General features: G+C 32.3%; 1 protein-coding gene and 1 long non-coding RNA gene across 8 annotated transcripts in view; one reads left to right on the top strand and one right to left on the bottom strand.

The window, feature by feature from the left end:
* The window catches only part of LOC121126982 (uncharacterized), an 86,966-nt gene that overhangs the window by 54,348 nt on the left and 8,346 nt on the right, over positions 1-24,272 (bottom strand). For all 7 annotated transcript variants that reach the window (XR_011783017.1, XR_011783019.1, XR_011783018.1 and 4 more), the window contains exons 2-5: positions 24,115-24,177; positions 23,618-23,742; positions 4,175-4,368; positions 3,971-4,119 (exon numbers count right to left, since the gene is read on the bottom strand). Coding sequence is in view for 3 of the 7 variants with exons in the window: in XM_040722337.2 (XP_040578271.1) it covers positions 3,971-4,119; positions 4,175-4,368; positions 23,618-23,742; positions 24,115-24,177 (531 nt within the window). In the remaining 4 variants the exon portion in view is untranslated. The remainder of the gene's footprint in view (positions 1-3,970; positions 4,120-4,174; positions 4,369-23,617; positions 23,743-24,114; positions 24,178-24,272) is intronic.
* On the top strand, positions 5,031-23,909 carry LOC139906890 (uncharacterized). Its single transcript, XR_011783034.1, has 2 exons — positions 5,031-12,596; positions 23,015-23,909. It is a non-coding gene; the product is annotated as an uncharacterized lncRNA (long non-coding RNA).

The raw sequence follows: 24,272 nt of genomic DNA, 5'->3' as shown, positions 1-24,272 counted from the left end.
TCTCATTTCAAGCAAAAACCAACAATTTGGCAAACAAAGAAACAGACGTTGAAACAAAGGAATGCAGAAAAAAATAAGGGGTTAAGGGTTCATTTTATTAATTTTTGTTATGAGTGTTCACAAGTATACTGATACTTGTCCATTTCTTCGCTGCCTTTCCTTATTCATCTAAACTCGTCATAAAAAGTTACGGAGTCGTAAGGTAAACATGGTTCAGAATGGTTTTAACATCTCAGAGCTTTGCATCCTTAATGGGGAGGTAGTCAAGATGGGCCCTTTCTGCTTCCTTAGGAAAAGAGTATTCTTGATGTTTCAGGAATGGCATTGGAGCATTTGCGTGCTATGCAGTGACTGATTGGCTGTCTATGACACATAGGAGCTTCTAGTTATGCATGGCTGAACATAATGGAGGTGCTAGGTGTGAATATGGTGGAATGTAAACTTCACCCTCTATTATATATGTTTGGAAATTATAGAGTACACACCATTAACTTAAAAAAATGCAATAAACTCCTTTTTGCACAAATGTAACTAAGGAACATCTTTCATTATTTTCTTAGATTGCAATAATGAAATATTTATTCAACATTGTTGAGGAAGATCCAAATGACCAATACAACTACCAAAAAATTTAATAATATAGACACGAGCAAAAATAATTTTAAATTAATCAAAATTATAATTTTGGATATTTCTTGTGTTTTTTCGTTTCATTTATTTTCTATACATGTATTTAACCACGCCTTTATTTATAACATATGAGGCGATAATATAAAAGAAGGTTATATTTTTTTAGATGAAACAGTGAGAAACTCAGTATAAGTTTTTTACTTCAATCAAAAACCGAAGCAGAATTTTTAAATATATGTTGAATGGTGTAAGAGTGACTGACTTTATAATAATATAAGAACGTACATAGGAAAGAAATATATATATTAATATATATATATATATATACACTAGTTATATACAAATAAATATGGTAACATGCCCCTCAAGGAGAAGAAAGAGTTCTCATCCTCCATCCACTGCTCCCTCATTCAAAATCTGAGGTAATTTTGTTCTTAAGTCAACTCTGTTTCGTCTTTTACACTAAGAAAAATATTTCATTGATAAGAATCCTTCAGTTTCCTTGATGTACACAATGCAGAAATAACTTTTTTCAATCACAATTCAATTTATAAGGTGGAGTTTGTTGATGTATAATTTATATGAATAAACAAACTTTATCCTACTTTAATAAATTATCTCAGTAATGTTTACTATTTCAATGTAACGATAAAGACGTCACACTTCATAATAAATAATAATTAAAATCATAATATAATACCGTGCTTCGTAGAAACTTAAATAAAGTAAATACTAATTATATTTCAACTATCGTAGTTCCCTACTCATTGTGAATGGATCTCTTCAATGTCGAAATCTTGGAATCTCCTTCGCAAGGAAGGAGCCAACTCTGCTCTCTTGAGATGGATTATTAATTTAGAAGTATCTTTCAACGATTTCCTCTATCTGGTCATGGTTATTTTAGGAGAGCATATCTGAAGAGTTTCCGTATTTTTTACTCATCAAAAGCACTGGCCCTGATTTTTGCAGTTGTAAATTAAGCTGTATCTGGATTTAAAAATAACGAAAAAAACCAGACTGATTGGTTTTAAACAAGGACGTCTTTTATTACAGGACTAGAATGCTTCTGCTTGTGTACGATAAAAATAAAAAAGAAGTCCTAGTTAAAATTATTTTTCTATGAATGAAGTTCATTCAATAATTATCAAATGAGTTCATTGAAATAGTTTTCTTTACAGAATGTGAATTATTGATGAGCTTAAGCAAGTTATCATATTTGTATTATTAGACTAGTAACATGGGGAAAAATTCAAAATGCATTCTTCCACTTTGAAAAATGGTGAAACTATCATCAAGTGATAATGTTGGATCATCGAAGCCATCTTTGTACAGTTTTCCAAAAGATGAGGAAATTTTTGTTAAATAGAAGTGAGCAATACCCAGAGATTATGCTCCATGTATGTATTTTAATCTTTGTATGTTGATTTCAACACAATTGAAAAGGTTTCTTTCAAATAAATATATACTCTATCATACAAAAAAATTCAGATGGAACATCTATATATAATAAGATTAGGGTTGTATGCTCCTTTCACTTTATGGAAAATGATTTCCGTAAAATAGACTTAACATGTGGCCAGCCATTAGACCGTCGACTTTTGAATAGGGATGCCGTACCTTCACAATTTCCTGGTCCAAGTTACTTGTCAAAAAAATATGTAATGAGGAAGGTGACAAAAAGATAAAAGATAAAGTCATTCATCCAAGGACTATTGAGCGAACTTGTATTAAACTAGCTGATAGTTGTTTCCATGACTCAACAACATCCGGACTAAGAACATTTGCGGGGACTAACCCAATGTGGGAAGTAACTTCTAACTTTTTATCCCTAGTGAAATAATTTTGGTGTAGGATAAATATAAAAAAATGGTTTTGAAGCTGATCGCCTAAGTGATCACCGAAGGGCTGCAGTAATCTTTAAAAAATGTGACACTCTACCTTTCTTAGAAAAAATTTAGAAATGGATTTACGATAGGGAGAATTCAGGAAAGTGTGGCTTGAGCAAGGAGACATTTTTTACAATGAGATTTTCAATTAGGAATATAATTGAACTCTCTATTTATTAATTAGAAGTTAAAGGACTGGATTATGTTCTATTATGGTAAAATTAATTCTGTGTGACTTTTATTATTTTGAAGATGGCGATATGGAAGTGCTGTACCCCCAGATACCGACAGGCAATGACGGTACCCCCAAGAACCTTAATATTAATTTTTATACTATCAAAACACACATGTTTGGCTGCAGTTGATCTTACAAACTAGTTGCTGGACGTAGTGGACAAGGATTTCATCTATTCCTTGCTTGGTATGTTCCAGTCTGAAAACACCAAGGAAAAATTTGGCTGGGACTGATAACTCAGGGGAGGAAACATCTATATCAGTCTCAGACGAATTCTGGAGGCAGAAAAAAAGATAAGGATAAAGTATCTAGTGAAATTTTACTGCAGGGCCATCTCCCGAGATCAAACAGGTGTTCGCTGAAGTTGACATTGTAAAATCAGAAATCATCCTCATAGATTGTGATTCTTCGAGTAGACAATGACTGCAATGAAAACAATGCATTGTTCTTTGTTGCGAAGTATATGCCCTTTTCCTCTAAAAGAAACTGAAATGTACATCATTTTTGCCTAATGGCGACTGTTCACTAGACACTGGTATTAGGGTAGAGTTATGGAGCAACTCGACCTGGGCAAGTTCATTGGCATCATGATCTGAGGAGGCCTGTTCACACCTCAATCTCTGTTCAGCTTCCTCACCAGCTAACAGGAAGATAAGTACTGCATCCTCAACATACTAAATCCATGAGCTTCTTTTGTGCTACGTTCTCTGACAAAATGCAGGAGAGCTTAGAAACTGCCATTGTAGTAATGTTTCACATTGAGTCAATAAAAGTTATCCTTATTGATAAAAAATAATGAGTAATATAAATTATTTTACATTATGGAGAGAAAGAAGAAATTGAATTGATGAATAGAAATAAGCTTTATCATCTTTGGTCTTTGGAAGGTACGTTTTTTTTAGTCCGCTGTCCATTCATAGAGATGTACTTGTATTGTTATATATAGTCACCATATCATATCAGTAAACTGTAGAATATACATATAAATATTAATCCACCAATTACTAAGTCCCGAATAACTCAGTAACGCACCTCTTCCGTGTTATACTTTCAAAAACGGTATTGCTAAACAAATATCCTTTTTTGAAAATTCCTACTTGAAACTACTAACAAAAAAAAACAAAAAAATACAAACCACCCGAGAGTGGATCTCCCTTGTTTTAGTATTCAAAATATTATTCAGCTACAGATTTAACTATATTATAATGAATTTAGTTACCCTCGGAGATTTCGACAAAACATTTTTGTTTATAAGTAGACATCCACCGTTAGCTTGAAAAGAAGACAATGATCCAAGTGAAAACCATGAAGAGGTAGATTTCATAGACTTTTTTGAATCTTTACTTGATGTACTGATATTTGATATTCCTTTTAAAATACTTAAAATATATTACATTATTATATAATAATCGACAACCTTTACCTGATGAGATTGAATAACTTGATTCAGAATGAGTAAGCTGGTCATTTACACCTAATACTATGGAATATCCAGATATCGACTTTGCTATGCTGTTTTTAGAAGTGCTTTTGCAAATTTCTTTACTGTTGTTTTCCATATTTCTCTTCCTTGAGTTGTTCTTTACTCTAAATATCTTTACATTACAAATCAAACATCTGAAATAATAATTATATTATAACTACTATTTTACTATTACATAAAAATACATTTAGTGGTTCTTTTTTTCAATCAAAATGTTAGGTAAGTATAGTTCGAATATGTTGTTATTGATAAAAAATCAAAAAAAAAATTTGAAATATTTAGTTTAAGTGATCAATGATTAGAGATTGCACACCGCCCTTGAAGTTTTCTAAATTTCATAACTTTGAAAAAATATATATAAATATTTACATAAAAATAGTCAATATAATTCAAAATAAACGTCTTTTATCTAAAATAAATAACATTTTTAGACGAATAAACATTCTTTTATCCTAATGTATAACATAAAATCAAATATTAAAAAAAAAAAGATTTTCAAAGTGAAAAATTGCGTATTTTTATTGAATATCTCACGTACCTAGTATAGTCTACAAGTTTATTCAATCACAAATAATTAAATTTTTGGAAAAAAAAATTTAAGAACTAAATTTTTGAAAAAAAAATTTAAGAACTAAAATTTTTGCTCTCATTGCCCGAATAACCTTTTTTATAAGAAAATAAATCGTTAAAAAAAATAAAAATTCAAACCTATTTTCGCGCAAAATTTAGATAAATATTACCAAGAATTTAACATTCATGCAAGACTAACACTTTTTCACTTTGTAGGATATTTGCTTTCCTTTTTTTTCTGAAGTTAACAATAATTTATTTATGCGAACAATCAACCTTCTATGTAATATAATATGAAGATTATTTGTTTCGTTGCGTCTGTAGAATAAAACAATATTAATAAACTAACAGGGATTAGTATAAATTTTATTGATTAGAGGATAGTTTAATAATTTTTTCTAGTTTTTTTACATGAACATAAGCAGAGTTTTTGTTATTTGACATCTTTCCTGTCCTGTCAATTTTGCTCAAGAAAAAATCAACTCTTCGAGTAGTAAAAAGTTCCCTTAATGATCGTAATGAATTCAAAGATTTTACTATTAGAATGACTGAACGCCATTCTTTTTCCAGATAACAGGATAAATTATTTATAATCTTCCTGTATATTTTAGTTAGAACATTACCTAACTGAACTAAACCTTGCTAAGTTGTCTCCTTGCTCTTTTTAGAGCGTGAATATGATTTTGCTGAAATAACGTCTATAGCCAATCTTTTTCAGCTTCGATCGCCCAATTGAACAATCTTGGCAACGTGGTAGCTAAATAAAGCACTGAAGGAATCAAATTTAAGCTGTACATGTCGACACGCGTCTGCAAGTTCAATCCCCTCCATTCAGCTATCCTAAGGATGATAAACCTTTCTAAATAGTTTTGATTTGAAACAGACTCTCCATGTCTTTCACATTCAATTCCAAGAACCTTAATTTTATCCTTAACTTAGCATCCCTGAATTTCAGAGTCCTCGTGTGGAGTCCACTCCCACAATGGGAGGATTGCTGTTTTCCTTTTATTCAATTCCATTTTTTTTTCAAACGAAAGTAAAATTTCAATCCTGTTCTTCAACTACGATTCCGAATTTCCTTCCACATGAATAGTTATATCATGAGCATATATGTCTAAAAAGATGCTTTTTTCTTTCCAAAATTAACTCCTAACACAGAGTACTTACACCTAACATCCTAAGTAAATTCCTATGTTGCAGCAATAAAAATTAGGGCATCTTTATGTGCAGGTCCTTATAAGAAGTATTGAAGCACTTTCTAGACCATCCAAGGTGATTGTAGAGGTCCCATTTAATAACAGTCGCCAGTAATTATTTGACAAAATAAAGGATTTGTCGATGATAAATAGAATCAAATACTTTGCTGAAGTCAATTGCAATAATAGCACCGAACATATTATTTAAACCCAATGATTCTATCGAACATTGAATATTGCATGATATATCTGCAATCTTCCTGTTTTTCAAAAAACCTTCCTGATGGGATTCGATCCTTTTGTTGAGAATCAGCTTGTTGAGCGTGGCTATTTTCTTTTATCACCTTTTTCTTCATATTATCTTCCGAAACTTCTGGTATTTGATATGTATTAATTAAGTCTGACGTCTAGCTCCTTAAAAAAGGGACTTATTATCTAAAATATCATCCACATCTTTTTGAAACTGCATTACTGCAGTCCTTGTATCTCTAATATATTTGCATGGTGATAATTTAATGATGCTGTTAAACTTTTTAGTAGCTTGCTTGGCAGAAACATTTGAATCAAAAGAGTCGACTAGTTTAGTTTTCATGCCCTTCAAAAACCTTCTTCTTTAAGTATCGATTTCGGTATTTTGAAACTTGGAGTTCCCACAAGGCTGTATAACTCAATTTCAACTATTTTATGATCTGAAGTAGGTTCAGACGATACTTAGTAGTCTTAATTCTTGACAGAAATGATTTAGAGACGAGAGCACAATCAATTCTCGAAGAATATAGCCCCCTCCTCCAGGAAACTGTTTTTCTGAAGATCTGATCTTCATATTATCTACTTAAATAATTTTATTTAGAATGGCTTATTTGGGTAGTATCAATCCTCCTTGTCAAGATCCACATTCAAGTCGCCAACAAGTAGTAAAGTAATGTAATCATTTATTTGACCATTATTTATTGACTGAAAAAAAAAATAAACGATTTCTCGTTAGGGATTTAAGCATTTATTACTGCGAAACAGTAATCCGCATTAGAAACAAAAATGTTGTGCCAATCGCTAGAATGAGAAACTTTCTTTAGGATAGAATATTCATTGAAACTTTTTGATACTAATGTTAAAACACGCCTTTTCTTTTCTTATCTTCGAGAGAGGAATATTCGAATGTGTTACAAGCAATTTAGCTATTTAGAAGAAGATTCCCGAGTCAATAAGTTTGGGAATTGCAACGATATTCAAATGTTTAAGTAGAAATCTATTAAATTTAAGAAATCATTTGTATTTTTTAAATCACGTAGTTACTTAAAAGTTCCCAAATAACTATAAATATATAATATCGTAATAGAATAATGCATTTCAGACCAAAATATGAATAAATGATGAACATATTATCTTAGAGAGTTTAAAATAATCTTCCATTAGTTTTCCAAAGGCAAAATAGTCTTAAGAGTACTAAAGAAATTAGAAGTGAGGTTTGAAGTGTTGAAGATGTACAATTGTCTATTTTTACAGTAAAGCCCGAATTCAAACTTATAAATGGAATTGATATTTATTTAACTCTTCAATTATATCATATAAGTAAAGGATGATTTGATACAACTATTTTTATGCAATAGGAGAATAGTATACTTATCAAGAAAAGAGAGGAGAGTTTAGAATAACAATTCACTTTTTTCCAATCACAAATGAGACTCACAACTATTAAATAAATCCCTAATCAGGGATGAGGCTTAAAGTGTCAAGGTTATATAATTATTCACATAGACCATACATCTCAAAATTCCACCTTATAAATTGAATTGATATCCATGTGATTGAGAGGAGTTCTTTCTGCGTTATATACATAAAGAACACTTGTTAATGAAATTGTTTTCTTAGGAGACGAAGCAAATGTGACTTAAGGAGAAAAAAAGAATCAAGAACTTCAATAAAAGAGCAGTGGATGGTAGATTATAACTCTCTCTGTTCCTCACTTCCCCATATTTAGAATATTCCGTGATATGGAGTGAATAATCAAGAATTCAAGCCAAATTATACAAATGAGTTGTACAAGTGAAGTACTGGTTCCAAAATGTGGCTTTTTACCTACTACCACCGCTTCCATGAGCATTTTGGACCCCTTTTGATATCCTATAATACACCTCACCCCTGGGGTGTGCAAAGGAACCGTTGGTGGAAAAGGTGGGCCATTAGCCACCGCCACCACTCCATTGAGTAACAAAAATCTTCGTTATGCTCACTACTCAAGGGATTCCTCTACAAATGGGGGGTTTAGGTGTTTTTTTAATACTAAAATGTAAGCAAAAAAGGTGAGCAATTTGAATGAATGTAATAATGTGGGTATATCAACTACAATAACAAATAAGGATCTAATAAAAATTTACATTAGAGTTGATGATCCTATTTAATAAAATTCGAGCTACATTTTATATAAATTTTATTGGGTTCTTCAAAATAGACTTAAACAAAAAACATATTTAAATATACTTTTCAACAACAAATGTAATAATTTAAAAAATATATTTTGTTGCACATACCTATTTGCTCTTTTTTTACCTAAATATTTTTACTTAATTTATTCTATACATAAAAATATTCAACAAATAAACTACTTTTGCAGGATGTTGTGCTATTGTGTTATTTGCTATTAAAGAGGTGCTCTTTTTTTTTGTAAATTGACTTATTTGTTTAAAATCTGTACACTACTTCAAGCTTTATTCATTTTCATCCGACTGAATTGATGCAGTCAGTCGCAATGTAACTTCTTTCTCTCTGGGAAATCATCAACACTGAGGAATTACTCCTTGCAAGGGGCATACTGCTTTCTTATATTGAACTATTTTAAGACATCATTTTTTTTATCCTAATTTATAATATCCGTTCTCTACTATTTGCATCAGAACAAAAAAGACATAGTGGGGATCTATTCTACAGGGTCGATACTTGAACTTTGACTTTGACGCACTGTCCTACCTCAGGCTCCATCAACTGCCTTAGGGAGAGTTTCCTCATCTTGTTTGCTTGTGATTATCTCCTCTCTGATTGTCAATGTGAGTACTATAGATATATTAAATCATCTTCATTTTCCCCATGGGCACTCTGGAAAGTTCTGAAGCATTGCATTTAAGGCCACAGATAGAACAAGTTTGTACTCCAGATGCCTATTATTTACAGAATACCCATTTCTTGTCATTAACCAGCGTTCTCTTTATGCCCTCCACTTCGAGCCTTTCTTTGTCTATATTTACACAAATCTCTAATAGATGCTACTCTGTGGTTATATTTTACTCTTTGGATAAATGTAAGCCCTCAAGTCCGACCTTTATCGGATCACCATACATTGCTTCGTATGAAGTTCACACAATACCTGATTGAAAGCAATGATTCTTGGCATACTAAACAAACCACTTTTTCCATCAGCCAACTTACTTGTCTTGTATACTTGTTGCCACATCATAAGAATGTCTTCAATGTCTCAATTTGCACTCTCATTTCCTAAGATTGTAAGTGACAGTGATTTCACTGCCCAGGTTTACTTTCACAACCCATGGGCTTATAGTTTATTAAAGACTATTAGAAGAGGTCATTAATGCTGAATAAAGCGGTGGTGATGGGTAATAATCTACTTTTTGGACCAGTGGTTCCCTTGGACAATAGTGGAATGGGTTGTATCATTGTATACTATAAAAGGGTTCTTGATACTCAGGATAGCAGTGGCGATAGATTTTGATCTCCCTTGTGGACAAGCAGTTCAATAGGGTAACCCGTGGGCTGGGGTGTAGTTTAATCTATTAAAATGGGTCTTTGATACTTAAGATAGTGGTGAGAATAGGTATTGATCCACATTACAGACCACCTGACCACCTGCACAGCCTGTTTGCCGAGGTATATTTTGCAAAATAAAATGGAGTATTTTGTAACTATTTCTTATCATATTATAGTTTGATTGTCTGAATACATTATAAATTGCAATGAAAATTTACTAGATCATGGATGTCTAACTATTTAATACAATAAGCCACATTTCCACTTGAAATATTTTAATGGCCCGTTGGCCATATTAAATTAAATTTCTTGAAGAATGGCTATATAAAACAAAAATATTAAATACAAATTTATTTCAATATTAAATCAAATATTTAAAAAAAACCAAATCTAATTTTTCTAGGGCAAACTGCTTAAAAAATAATCTGGCAACCCTGTTAGAGTCTCAGAAAGTACGTGATATTGTTAAATATTTTTCAATATTTGTACTTATTATAAACGTTCTACGCGCACAAATCATATTGCCACAATATTGCAAGAAAATACTACTTGAAGTGTGCCACACCTAAACATTATATGGCTCGCAATACGACCTGGGGTCCACAGGTCGGACATCTCTGCACTAGATTATCAAATTTGTTAGAATGAAACTATATAATCATATTTCCCACAATCATTTTACCTGACCATGTAAATGAACTTAAACTGACCATTGACCACTATATTGTGAATTTAATAGATTACCCGGACATTTTGCAAAATGCCCAATTTTTACATTTCCTGTAAGATATATATGTTATTTATTTTGAAGATTGTGGTTAAATAATATGAATATGATGGAGAATTTAAGAGAACAATAGTACTGGGTAAGATTGACTTATTTGGCTAATTACCAGATGATACAATGAAGGTAACTCCATACCTCTAAAGTTAAGAAATTAACGATTTTCTTCTTTCATTAAAATCTAAGTAAATAGAAATCGAAATAAAGATGAAAAATATTTTCTAATGTAAGAGGTTTTGTATATTTGAAACCTTCATATATATTTATTTTTCGAAGCTGGTATCATTATTCTTATATTATTGAAGAGAGAACATAGTAAAAAAAAATTAATAAAGTAATCTCTGGTGTGTGAAAAATAAAAAGTAACACATAGGATTTTATTACAGAGCTGTAAGTGTAAGTGTATAGAATTGAGAATAGATATCGAAGCAATTCCTGTCTATATCATTGCCAATTACAGACTGGATTTTGTGTTTGTTTCCTTCATCTCATAGCTACTAGGAGTTAATTTAAAGAAACGTTATGGCGACTAAACTACTCTCAGGGGCGTCCACAGGTAGAGGTTTTTTTAATTTTTTTGAAAGATTTATTTCCTACCAAAAAACTGGTCAATTTATGCTGCAGAAACATAATTTCTCAATTTTTTTGTGAATAGCTTTGGATTTTAGAATTTTTTTTTTAAATCCAAAAACCAAGCTCCCTTAAAATATAATCTTGCAGACACCCCTGGTTCTCCTCCCAAACATTCTTCAAATTGTAGGGTGACCACGTTTACTATTGTTTTCTTTTTTTAACATAGCGGGAGATAATATTATTTTCATCTATGGATATAATTTTTGTACTTCATAACTTTTGTTCGTTCTAAACATAAACATAAAAAAATATTTCCACAAGTTTCATATTAAATATAAATTTTCCATTTAACTGAAAAGATAGTGTCAAAGATAAAATCCTTTCACTAGGGATATTAATATTGCCTAAATTGTTGTGGCTTTTAAATAAAGTATATGTTGGTTAGAGTGAATATGAATGCTTATACATATAAATTTTTCCTGCCTATTTTGAAAACAATTACGTATCAACGAATAAAGAACACTACAGTTTACATGACTATAACAGGGGGGTACGCAGGGTGATTTTTGAAGGGAGCTTGGATTTTGGAATTTTTTTGAAAAAAAAATCTCAAAACTTCAAAAATCCATAGCTAATTTGAAAAATTAACATTTACAAAAAATAATTAAAACATTAAATGTTAGAAAAAAAAAAATTTAATTTAATGTCTTTAGTGAACTAAATCTCACGATAAATACATTTGATAAAAACAACATAAAGTATGCTTAAAGGTTAAGCGTACACTTAAAAAAAAGTTATTTTATAGTTATGTCTTTGATGGTGAAGCCAGTTATGTGTTACAGTGTTCCAAAATGGAAGTTATAATAGAGAAATTCGATACATTCTTCAGTACCACTACGACCAAGGTGAAAAGGCAGAGCAAGTGACCAAATAATTTTTTGCTGTTTATGAACCCAATACAGTATTGAATGCAACAGCAAAGTGGTGGTCCCAACGATTCAGTTCAGGTAATATGGACGTCGAAGATGAGACGAATTGGTAGGCCAATCATCGAAAATGTTGGTAAAATAATGGAAATCGTTGTATTGGATCAACATGTGATTACTTATTCCATTCAAAATGACAAAAGTTATCTAATAAAACCGTACATATTTGATCTAAATCAGATAATACTAACTATGTAATTTTCAAAATAAAGCGAAAAGCGATCACAACTTCCCCTAATACTATTAATTAGTTCAAAATGTCAATCCCTTTCCTTGGAAATAAGTGATAGAGACTTTTTTATACATTGCAGATGTTGACGGCTTCGAAGATTGAGACAGTAGGAGAAGATGAGGGATCCTAGACAGTAGAAATGGAAGTGTGTGGGACTTCCTTTGCTGCAGTATACATAACCAGGGCCGTACGTCCGTATTGCGCTTTGTCCGCTTCAGCGGACCAAAAAAAAGCAACCTTACTCAACCGTCCACCAATCATATAGGTATGTAAATATAGATGAATTAAGTCATAATTAATTATTAAAATCTATTATATATATGTAACTTATGACCAACTCATAATAGTACTGAGTCATTATAATAAAATTACATATTTGTAGCACGTCCACCCAAAAGGAAGCTAGATAATTTTTCTCAAAATTGAACATGGAATACATTTTCCAACAAATTATAGTTCATTTAAATGAAAAAATGATTCTGATTAATACCTTTGGAGGCACCACAAATTGTACTTAAAGTAGCCAAAATTCACCGGCACATTTATAGAATTAGTAAATTAATAAATTATATATCTAAGACAATATTGGGGCCAGATTAAGTCAGATAGATAAAACGGAGGTTTTAAACTACAGTTAACACTCTCGGGTATCTCAATTCATCGCAGAAATTTGAATTCAAATCCTGTAATTTACCGTAATATCTCTTTCAAATATTGCCTGTCATTTTATAAATATAAATGATTGAACCTATGATTGAATATAAAACGCGTTTTCCGCTTCCCGTGATACATTTCTGATAATTAATAAATTACTGCAATTATTTCAAGAGTACTTTACTGCCAAAAATAAAAAACAGAGACGCACACAACATTTTTCGTATAGAGTACTATTGAAATATTTAAGAGCGTGAGAATTTGTTTCATTGAATACAAGATAAATTAAATTATTACTGCTTAAAAGGTACATAAATAATAGTTATGTACTTTTTAGAGTGGATTACTGCAGTAATTTATTAATTATCAGAAATGTATCACGGGAAGCGGAAAACGCATTTTAACAGAGAGTTGGTGATTTGTTCTATCTGTCAGAAGGAAATACAGAAAGACAACTTTAATGCTCACAAAGTTAAACTCCATAACAATGCCCCCAGCTGCAAGTATCAAGTGAAAATTGATCATAAGAAGCAGAAAACATTGAACTTTGCTGTTAAGAAAACTTCCTCTGCTACATCCTCAGTCACTGCCTCCTCCTGTCCCGATGACCCTGCTCCAGTTGAGGCCCTACTGCCTGAACCAAGATCTGAAAAGTCCGTTTCTGCTGAAGAGAAAGTTACTGCAGACACAGAAAATAATGGCGACTCATCAAATTACCCCAGCGGACGGATTTCTCATGGAATAAGACTTCCTAATCTCGATATCGGACCAATCTTCTCTCCCGAGCAGCTCTGTGTAGTCAACAACAACAATATTCCTTCTGCAGAGGACTCTGAGACTAGCGACAATGTCCAGGGAGGTGAGAAATGCAAGACTGAGGAGATGGAGTTTGTGGACGGAGGCCCAGAGTACCCTGTCGTCTTCACGAGCCAGCTGGGTGACCCGATACTTACCGGGCGGGAGCCAAAGCGGAAGGACATCCAGACCAGAACCAGAGTGTAGACTGAGCGGGAAACTGTGCCTAAAGTCGAGAGAGATCATCCTCTACAGCCCAAGTTACAAACATACAGTCCTCAGATAGATGACAAATACTCCAGATACTTTCAATATGATTGGTTCCGTAAGTTCCCGTGGCTAGAATATGACGAGGTTGAAAAGTCAGCCAAGTGTTTCGCCTGTTCCAAATTTTCCATTTCCAACCTTGGGAAATTTGAGTTCAAAACATGGAAAAATAGTTCCTCGTTGAAAGTTCATTCTAACAATAAAAAACACAAACTGTCGATGGAAAAGTGGATCAATTTCCTCACATCAAATAGAATACCTTGGTTCTCGGCCATGTTCAGTCTCAACATGCTGAGGAAGTCGTGAAGTGGCGAGCTTATTTGAGGTATCTTTTCCAAACTGTTGGGCTCCTCGCAAAGCAAGGATTGGCTTTTAGGGGCGATTCCGAAACAAGAGAAAAGTTGACAGAATCTAATGAAAACAATGGAGGAAACTTCTTGGAGCTTTTGTCCTTGCGTTCACACGACAATCATATTCTCAAAGATAAACTGGAGGCCGAAGTCAAAAAGTTTGGTTCAGCTGGGGCAGGTTTTGCCAAATGGACTTCACCTGACATCCAAAATGAGCTGATAGAGATTATAGCATCCAAAGTGACAGAAAATATAATTGAAGATGTCAATACTTGGGCTGGCAATGATGGCTACTGGTTCTCTGTGATTGTTGATGAGACATCAGATATGTCAAACACGGAGCAGTTCAGTATGTCACTGGGATATCTGACGAGTGAAGGCATCAAGAAAGAGAGCTTCCTCAAGTTTGTAAAAGTTACCCAGACTGACAGCAAATATTTGTTTGAGAAGCTTCACGAGGCTGTCAAAGATCTAGGCCTTAACCCTGCCCGCACTGTCTCTCCGGCCGCGGACGGTGCCTCCAACATATCCGGCATCAAGAAGGGTCTTGCCGCCAGGTGGAAGGAAGCAGCCCCACTGTGTGTCTACATCCACTGCTACGCCCATATCCTCAATCTTGTAGTCAAGGATCTTCTCTCAGATATAACCCTGTTGAGAAATACAATGGGGACAGTATAAATTTTATACAACTTCATTGAAGGGTCACCAAAGAGGTCAGCAATCTACAAGTCGGTGAAGATAACAAGTAAAGATGAGGAGCATGCCAAGGTGATGACCCTGAAGAACCAGTCTGCTACCCGCTGGAGTCTCTGCTACGATGCTGTACACGCTGTATCTCTAGGGATGGTTAGAATCATGAAGACCCTCATAATAATGAGAAAAGATAAAGATACATTGTCGAGTTCAACAGCAACTTCTCTGCTCAACAGCATCTTTAGTCTCGAATTTGTTTTCGGCATTGAACTGTTGAAGACACTCCTCAGACACACATCTAGCTTGTCAGATGAACTTCAAGGCAGAAAGGTTGACCTAACAAAGGCCTGGAAACACGTCAACCTAGTGATTAGGACTCTTGAAGATCTTAAGAATGAGAAAATCTTTGCATCAATCTGGAAACTTGCTGAGTTGAAGTCGTCTGAGATGAAATCAGTATATGTATGACCAGGAGAACTCAATTGATTTGAAATTCAAGGAGGCGAAGATTCCAAGGAGAATAAAGTGGAAAGGAACAACTGAATCCTACTTCCGTGAAACACATATCGATGTTGCAATCAATAAGATTGTATTAGAGCTTGAGAACAGATTTGCCACCGACGATACAAACATCACAATGGATCTCATTGCAATCGTCAATGACAGTGAAGTGGAGACCTGTGTCATTGAGCGTATCGCCAAGCATTACAGACTTGAACTCGAGCAGCTCCAGTCAGACCATGCAATCTTCCAGCAATTCAAGGTTAATATTATAATGTTTCATTTTGCATTATATGTTTAAAATTTATATTTCTCTAGGCAGATATTGACACAGAAGACATGGTTTAGTCACAAATTGCTGCGGAGTTAATAAGCTCGAGAGTGTTCTGCCTGATGCCGGAGCTATACAAGGTGATCGTTATCCTGGCCTCCATGCTCATCAGCAGCTGTGAGGTGGAGCGGTCATTCTCCTGTCTCAGAAGGCTCAAGAACCACATGAGGACCACCATGAACCAGGAGAGGCTCTCCTCCCTCATCCTCTTGAACATGGACAGGGTGATGGTGGACAAGGTGCCACCTTGTCCATTATCTACCATAATGTCGGCGATTCTTTTTCTCCTTTAGGAAAATAATACATAAAATCGGAATAATATGGATTTCTTCTCTCCCTCATAAGTGAGATTATCCTCACTAATATAAATCATACTAAAAACATCACTCGGCAATGCTGACGCCATAAGACTGTATTTAGCTTTGGTATGAGAAGTCCCCCTCAACACAAATCTAGTTCAGTTCTCTGGAACCAGTTCTCAACATCCAAAGAACAGAACTTAGTGCTTGTTTTGAGGGAGACACAGGTGGTAAAGTTTACCTTTAGGGTTTTTTTCGAATCACGTTTGTCACCAATGTGAAGTATTTGAGGTTGAAATATCTACTAAGTATATTCCATATAAGTAATAATAATAATTATATGAAAAAAAAGAAGTGATCAACTTGATCAAGATTAAATTCCAACAATAATATGGCAATTCATTTCTTTTACAGTGTCACATAATGGCAGAGTGTGTTATTACCCAAACAAGGTGAAACTTCCAGTGAGCTAGTACATAATTTGCAAGTAAACAACTTTTCTATAACCTATTAGATAGGATTCATTTAGCTAAGACTTTCTTATCCCAGATATACATTAATATTTCCGCGTGTTATTAAATTTTTATGATACCTTACTCCAAAATTGCACATTATTCTAAAATATTGCAAGGTTTAACGTTTATAACTTAATACACAAATAGGTGGCTACTTTTAACACTAATTCGGTATATATTTTTTCTGTCAGTTTTGAAACCCTTCTAAAGCGGTTTTCATTAGAGGCGATTCAAATTTTTTACCATTAGGGAATAAATCACGCCATCTTTATTTTCTTCCTTTGACATTTACAAAAAGTGTTAGTATACATTTAATCGTGGAGCAATATATACTTGATCTGTGATTGAAAATAACCAAAATTTATTATCAAAATAACCGTAGAATCATTCAACGGCAAAACCATCTTCAGTGATGAAGACCATTGTTGTCTCAATGGCTTTGTCAATAAGCAAAATATGAGTTATTAGTCAGAGAGCAATCTATAAGTGCTCCACGAGATTTACGTGTAAGGGAATTAAACAAGTTAATATATGCCTAATATATATATATATATGCTACTTGTTTTAATCCTCTTACATATAAATGATGTAATTATATAGATTCTAATGTAATTAATTTTTTTCATCGGAATATTACTGTAGTATATATTCACACAACCTAACCAGCGTATTATATTTACATTTTTTAATAAATATAAACTTAATTGACCATAAATCAATCAAAATTGACTTTTTTTAAGGGCAATTTTTTAAATTGAAATATAAGGTCTATTATATAAGTTCAGCTATGATATAAAGCATTTAAAGACAAAATAAGAAAGATATTAGCATTAAAGTTAGGTTCTTCATTTAACTCGATTTGTTGGTGGTTATATACATTTTTTATTCAATATAATCAAGATAACGTAATAAATAATACATTTTTTAAATACTGATATGTTTTTGGCAATTTATTATTTACTTTGATTTTCATAGATATCGTTTTTTCATGTCGAAATATGCACTGAATCTTAGTTATACTCTAAAAACTTGATATTTAAAAAAAGTATTTGAAGGCCAAACCTTCATGAATTGAAAGTTTTAAAGGTCATATTCGTGTTTTATGGTTTAAAAAACAATAATAAATGTGTGGTTCAGCCTGCAGGCAAAAATTATGTTGCATTGTGTTATTAAGCCAGACCTGTAGGAATATTTTTCAAGAGGATTTAGAATGACTTCAATTCTTCTAACTAACTGAAGTTCAGTGTCAGCTTCGAGAAATAATATAACATCATCTGCATAAGTATCAAATAAATGTTTAGAAATGCCTAAGGAAATTCCATAGTCCCTATATCTCCTTAGCAGAGATATACAAAATTCTTCAATAGTGGCAATAAGTAACAAAGGTGCTGCTGGACATCCATGACTACAGCTCCATTTGAGAAGAATAGGGTCCCTTACACAAACATCGATTTGAGTGTAGATGATCCACTCTACCGGGGGTTATAGAAAGAGATAATTTTCATACTTCTCCATCAAAATTCCAAACTTTAAGAGAAACGGAACAAAAAAATAGGGGAGGATGGTAAAAATTTAACCCCCTAAATCATCAGGTCCCAGTGCTTTATTACTATTAAAACTATTTTAACATAACACCAAATATTTTTGGATATGAAAACAGGAATCATGTCATACAACTTCCATTTTCTGGGAAAATTGCTGCGTTAGCCTCCAAGAATATTCTGAAATTAATAGTAGAAATAATCCAAAATATCCTTGGTTTTGTCTAAGAACTTATCTTTTAAAACGATCTTCTTAACAATAGCTTTCGAATTTACGTTTTTGAAATACGATAATCTTCTTCGAATATTGAACTTACTTTCTTTCTTTCGCATTCTCTCCATCTCTTCCTCTCCTAAATCAGATATTCTATACGTATTAAGAGTATCAGCTAAAAGAAGTATATGAAAAACAGAGCCCTTCTCTATTATTTCTTCAATACTTTTGTCGAACAGTCTCGATTCTCTCCTTTTTGCCTTACTAAACATATTTGCAGTAAACTTAATATTTTGTATAAGACGACAAGCCAAGAGGGTGTTTAGGTGAAAGGGGTAAAAAAACACATCCATTCTGTGTTCAATGGCTTTTATAAAGTCTACTTGTTCTATAACCCACCTGGATAGTCTATACTTCAGAATTGAAGGACCTGATCAAAATTCTACTTGAATTATCACAGAAAAAGGTTCTGGACAATAAAACAATTTTTTTTTTTTTTTTTAATTGCTTTGAGAAACTAGAGCACGGTCTATTCTTGAAGTTCTATTTCCATTACTTCAAGAAAATATGTCATCAGGACTTATAATTTTAACAGTATCAATGAGATTGAGTTCCCCTAAAATCTGAAGTAAGAAGTGTAAGTTAGCATGTCCAAATCTTATATCAATATCTACATTCATGTCACCTATAAAGATACATGGAAGGGAATCACACTTAACATTGTACAACATTGATGGTTAGAAAGGATGAGATCTTATATTGGGTTTTTAAGAATGAATTAAGAAAAACCTTAAGCCATTGACTCTTGCATGAGTACTCTTTGAACAAAGAAGAGCACTCTACTTTCTTAAAAACCAATGACAGAAGAGGAAGAATAAGACCCAGTAAAAGAATCAAAATCATGAGGAAAACAGTACCCACAAGAATTTTAGAAGTTGAAGAGACTTTGGTTCTTACGTCTTGTAATAAATTATAGTAGGATTAAGCTTTTATGAGTCTTTTAATTAAAGTATGTCTGGTCTCTCTGTATCTTCTGCCTCTTGTGTTTAGTTAAATCATTTTGAACGTTTCCGTGATTGTAAATAGTAATTCCTCTGTACTTTCGTGAGATTTTTTCTATTCTTTGGACAAGACTAGTATCTGGAGCAGATCTTTTTGTAACTGACCGTGACCTTGTACATGAGATCTCAGTCTGTTCTACATTAATTAGAGGTTTCTTTTTCTTAGTTGGTTTCATATTTCCATTCGAATGTAATGAAATATCTTCCCATAGTTCCCAATTGTTGTTTTCATTCCTTGTTATACGCCTACCTATTTTATCATCGTCTGAGAGTGAAGGCAACTCTCCTTGACTTATTTCTGCATTAGACACCTCATTCAATGCATCCACATTTTTTTAAATCCCTATTTTCCAGAGATCCATCATTATTTTTCTGTTTATCAGTTGCAAACAATTCCTCTTCTACGATTTTGTCATCCTTCCCTAGCGAGGGACTTCCTTCTTGATTTTCCACATCACTTGAGGTATATTCTGTTTCGACTCCTTTAGTTTTTGAAAATTCACCTTTACACTATTGATCTATTACTCTATGTTGAACAGATCTTTCCATAATTGTAGGAATTTTTTGAAATTTATCATCATTGCTTTTTGGTTCATTAGTATTATGACCTTAAGCATTTTATTAAGAACTTCATGTTCTAGAATTTTTAGGTAATCCGACCACTTCTGACACTTATTAAGACACCTTTTAGCGAAATGACCAGTTTTATAAAATTTAGCACAAATCTTAGGTTGACCTAAATAACTAATTCTGGTTTTGAAACCTTTGTGTGGAAGAAATCCTGATAAGTTATACCTAGGTATTATGCATAAAACAAAGTTACTATTATTTAAACCCTTTAATCCCCTTCTTGAAAAAATAAATAGTTTTGAACAATTGATAATAGTTCAATATTTCTCAACTAAAAAATCAATTTCTTCAAATAATAACTGAATTATAACTTTCTTCTCAAAAATAATAAGATTTCCCCAAGAGTCTTTACGCTGAATTTTTAAACTCTTTTTCTGCTACTTTCCTGATGAAAAACTCATCTTCGAAGTGAGCAAGGGCAACGCTAATCTTCAAATCTTTGTTAACAATAACAATAATATCTCTAGCGCCCGGGCAAGCATGAATTCCTTTAAGTATAAATTGATCCAGTTTAAGAGTCCCAAAGATTAGGTTTTCTACTTCTATGTAAGTAGGACAATAACGATCAATCGTCTTAAGGTCTATTATAATCTTGCTTTTAATAGCATTTACAACTAGATCTTTTTTTTATGCATTTATATAATTTTATTGAGGGGGGAACCAACTTGAAGATTCATTTATTTTCAATTATAATTTCAAAAGAAATTAGTAGGCAAACTTATAAGGAATCACTGATTAAAAACTCTTTTTCTCGTAATTCTAGAAAAACAAATAAAATTGCTTCTTGTATATTAGTAGACGCTCTCTTCTTATTTCTTAATATCTCAACGTACACTGACATACCAAAATATTGTTATTCAAATAATAGTCCTTAATTATCCTTTTTAATATGTGTACACTATGAGTGAATATACAACAACAACAACAAATAACGTGTATTGTTTCAGGCGTAGAGGCAAAAGAAGTAAAAAAAAAATCTTATTCTGGCATATCCTTATTTCTGCCCTTAAAAACAAAAACTAAAGGATCTTACTAGAATTTTTGAAGAACGTTGAATCTTATGATATCACAAAACTCTCAGAATGCAACTTATTTCCAGATTAAACTATTATTCCTTCACGGAGAAATAAACAACTTGTCCACTCTTTATCAAAGCTTATAGATCAATAATTTGCTTTTCAGTTGCTTAGGTCGATTTTCGTTAATTAAAGAGGAAAAAAACTTCCATGTTATCTTATAATTCAGACAAAGGAGGAGATCTAAGATACTTTATCTTTATAACCAGAGATACTCTGTTTTTGATATATGCAGGGATGATAATGGGATGAAAATTTATCCGAAGAATAAAATCAAAGATAGCTTCATACGAGAGTAGAGTCTACTCCTTCCTTAGGTGAGAATCTATCCATCCAAATATGATTTTTAAAAATTAATATTTTCAAGGGTTTAAGCTACAACGGGATCCATTCACATTCATATAAAAAAATTTGGATTTGCAATATCAAATAAATATATGTATATTACAAATTAGTAGAGTTGACATTTTTGTAAGGAAAAAAAAAGAGTACCAGGAGAAGGCAGGAGTGACATATATGTTACTACTGAATTCAAATCCTTGTTAATATCAACTTCCTATTATATATTCTTGGGGGGAAAAAATGAATTAATGCTATAAAGGGGTATACATTTAAAATAGTATTACTTCAAAACAATATTGTAATTATATTTAAATTCATATGTGTATATTTAATATACATTTTTTTTTTAAATTATACCAAAGATATAAGACGATAATACTTACCTTCAAGGAGGAGTTAATACCTATTAAATAATTAACAAAAAGTCAATGTGCATATGTTCACGACACGAACATTCCTAGAGGAGGAAATATCCATTATGTATATGGACTTTAAAGAAGATTTCTAGGTCAAATGGAGTAAATGTAATACTATAATGTTTACTTATACTTAATCAGTGCAACTCCATTTGACTAATTAGAGGAACATCATAAAAAGAAAAGGAAGAACGAACCGTTTTTGCTTTTCTTATTTTTGAAGGTAGTTTGTTCATTACAATCATATCAACTATACTAATAAGGTAATAAGTTATAACCTTATACTAAAATGTTTAACATTTTCAAAGTTTGATGAACAGTTTATTTCACAATTAACAAGACCTAAGATCCTTTTTCATTCATTAAGACCAGAAAAAGTGGACTTTTATGTTCTCTTAAAGAGGTTGGACCAAAGGAAGATAGAGAAAATTAAAGGAGTTTGCTACATTCATAAGAATCATACTGCTTGTATTCAGGCCATATTACCTTATCTTCTGAGCCCAGTAAATTATGTTCAGTACCTTGCCCATGTAATATATCATGTAGAATAAAGAAAGTGTTCGTTAGATTCCATAGTTCTTTAATAAAAATAATATTGGATCTCAACTTTCCATGGACCTCTGTTGGTCACTCTCCTTACAGCTTTGAGCTGCCCTCAATCATTAGACTGTGATGCAAGGAACTCATGTCGCTTTTATTCATTTCCTACGGGCTAAAAGAATCTAAAAATAGGAGAGATAAAAATAGAAAAGGAATTTTTAAGCCCACATAGATCCTGGATATTACGGAAATACACATGTTAAGGACAAATCCTTACTATTCCAGGGAGGGAAGATTCCTCTGAGCTAACATACTTAATAAGAGGAAAATGTTATGATTTTCCATTCCTCCAAGTGGTATAAAATGACTCAATGTTTATATTATTTGAATTTGTCATTCCGTGTTGTTATTACTTATTTCTATGTAACCATATAATGACAAGCTTTTTATAATAATAGGTTCGAATTACTCTTCACTATTTACCGGAACAATACCAAGAAATGCAAAAAAGAAGAATTGGGGCACAACTCTTAGAAGACGTTAGAGTCGCGCCTTCACTTCTTCTTAAGAAGAGTACTTCTTTTTTTCTATTTTACGTAGATTTGAATTGTTGGAATAGGTAAAAAAAGAGAAAAAGGAATAATGTAATTATTGAGAAGGAGAAAAAGTAATAATAAACGATAGCAGTGAAAGAGTAATGACGGATTTACTTTTACTTCACATGCTATGAGCAATATCCACGGCAAGGATTCCATTCCTACTCACTATCAAAGATTTATGATGATGATATTTCTACTTACTAAACAACATAAATCGTTGATATCCGTCTCCCATACATCACTAGTCATCATTCATCTCTGGCATCCACTGCCCAGGCCTTTCTGTTCAGTCATATGTAGAAAAATTTTTCCCCGTATGATGTCACTAAATATACCTCTTGAAAGTGGGACTAAAATGTCCGGGAATGAATTTAACAGGAATGAAATTATGGGTCACTCTATTATGACGATAAGGCATTTATAGTCAATTTTTAAACATTATTTATTAATGTATTAAAATACCTGAGTGGGAGATCTCTTGATTCAACAGCTTCTTGAATTTTAAAAATGAAGCATATTCGGCATTGGCACTGATGACCACATGGTGCTACTTCCATCACTGCTTTCGACTTATTACATACGATACACTATAAGCATTAAATTCACAAAATACTTTTCCAAATTCATTTATATTTTTTATATATTTATTTAATCTTCTTTATTCAATGTCCATCAGTTAATAAAATTAAAAGTGTTATATGTATTTCAATATGCTCAAAGATTGTAAATTATTATAGTTCAAATTTAATTTCTAGTTCTTCTTTTGAAAAATTACTATTACTTCCTTAAAAATGGAAAAATTGTCACAAAAAACAAAGGTTTATTAAAAAAATTCATTTTAAATTCTAGTAAATCAATCAAAATATTTTCATATTGATTCAATATTTTGAACTATTTGAAAGTAAATCTAAATGTATCTTATTAGAGATTATATTAAAAATTATCAAAAAATAAATTACCTCCTCATCAGGGTTCAAAGCTGGTTCTAAGTCATCTCTTGATAAAGAAGTTACCAATTTATCCTACAAAAAAAGATAAAAAAGATTATATATATTGATATATAAATAGGTGCTTCAATAATTTGTTCTTACTCTCTTAGCTTTACTAATTTATTTAT

The sequence above is a fragment of the Lepeophtheirus salmonis genome, chromosome 12 (assembly GCF_016086655.4).
Source record: "Lepeophtheirus salmonis chromosome 12, UVic_Lsal_1.4, whole genome shotgun sequence".
NCBI lineage: Eukaryota > Metazoa > Arthropoda > Copepoda > Siphonostomatoida > Caligidae > Lepeophtheirus > Lepeophtheirus salmonis.
This window is presented reverse-complemented; position numbering and strand designations above follow the sequence as displayed.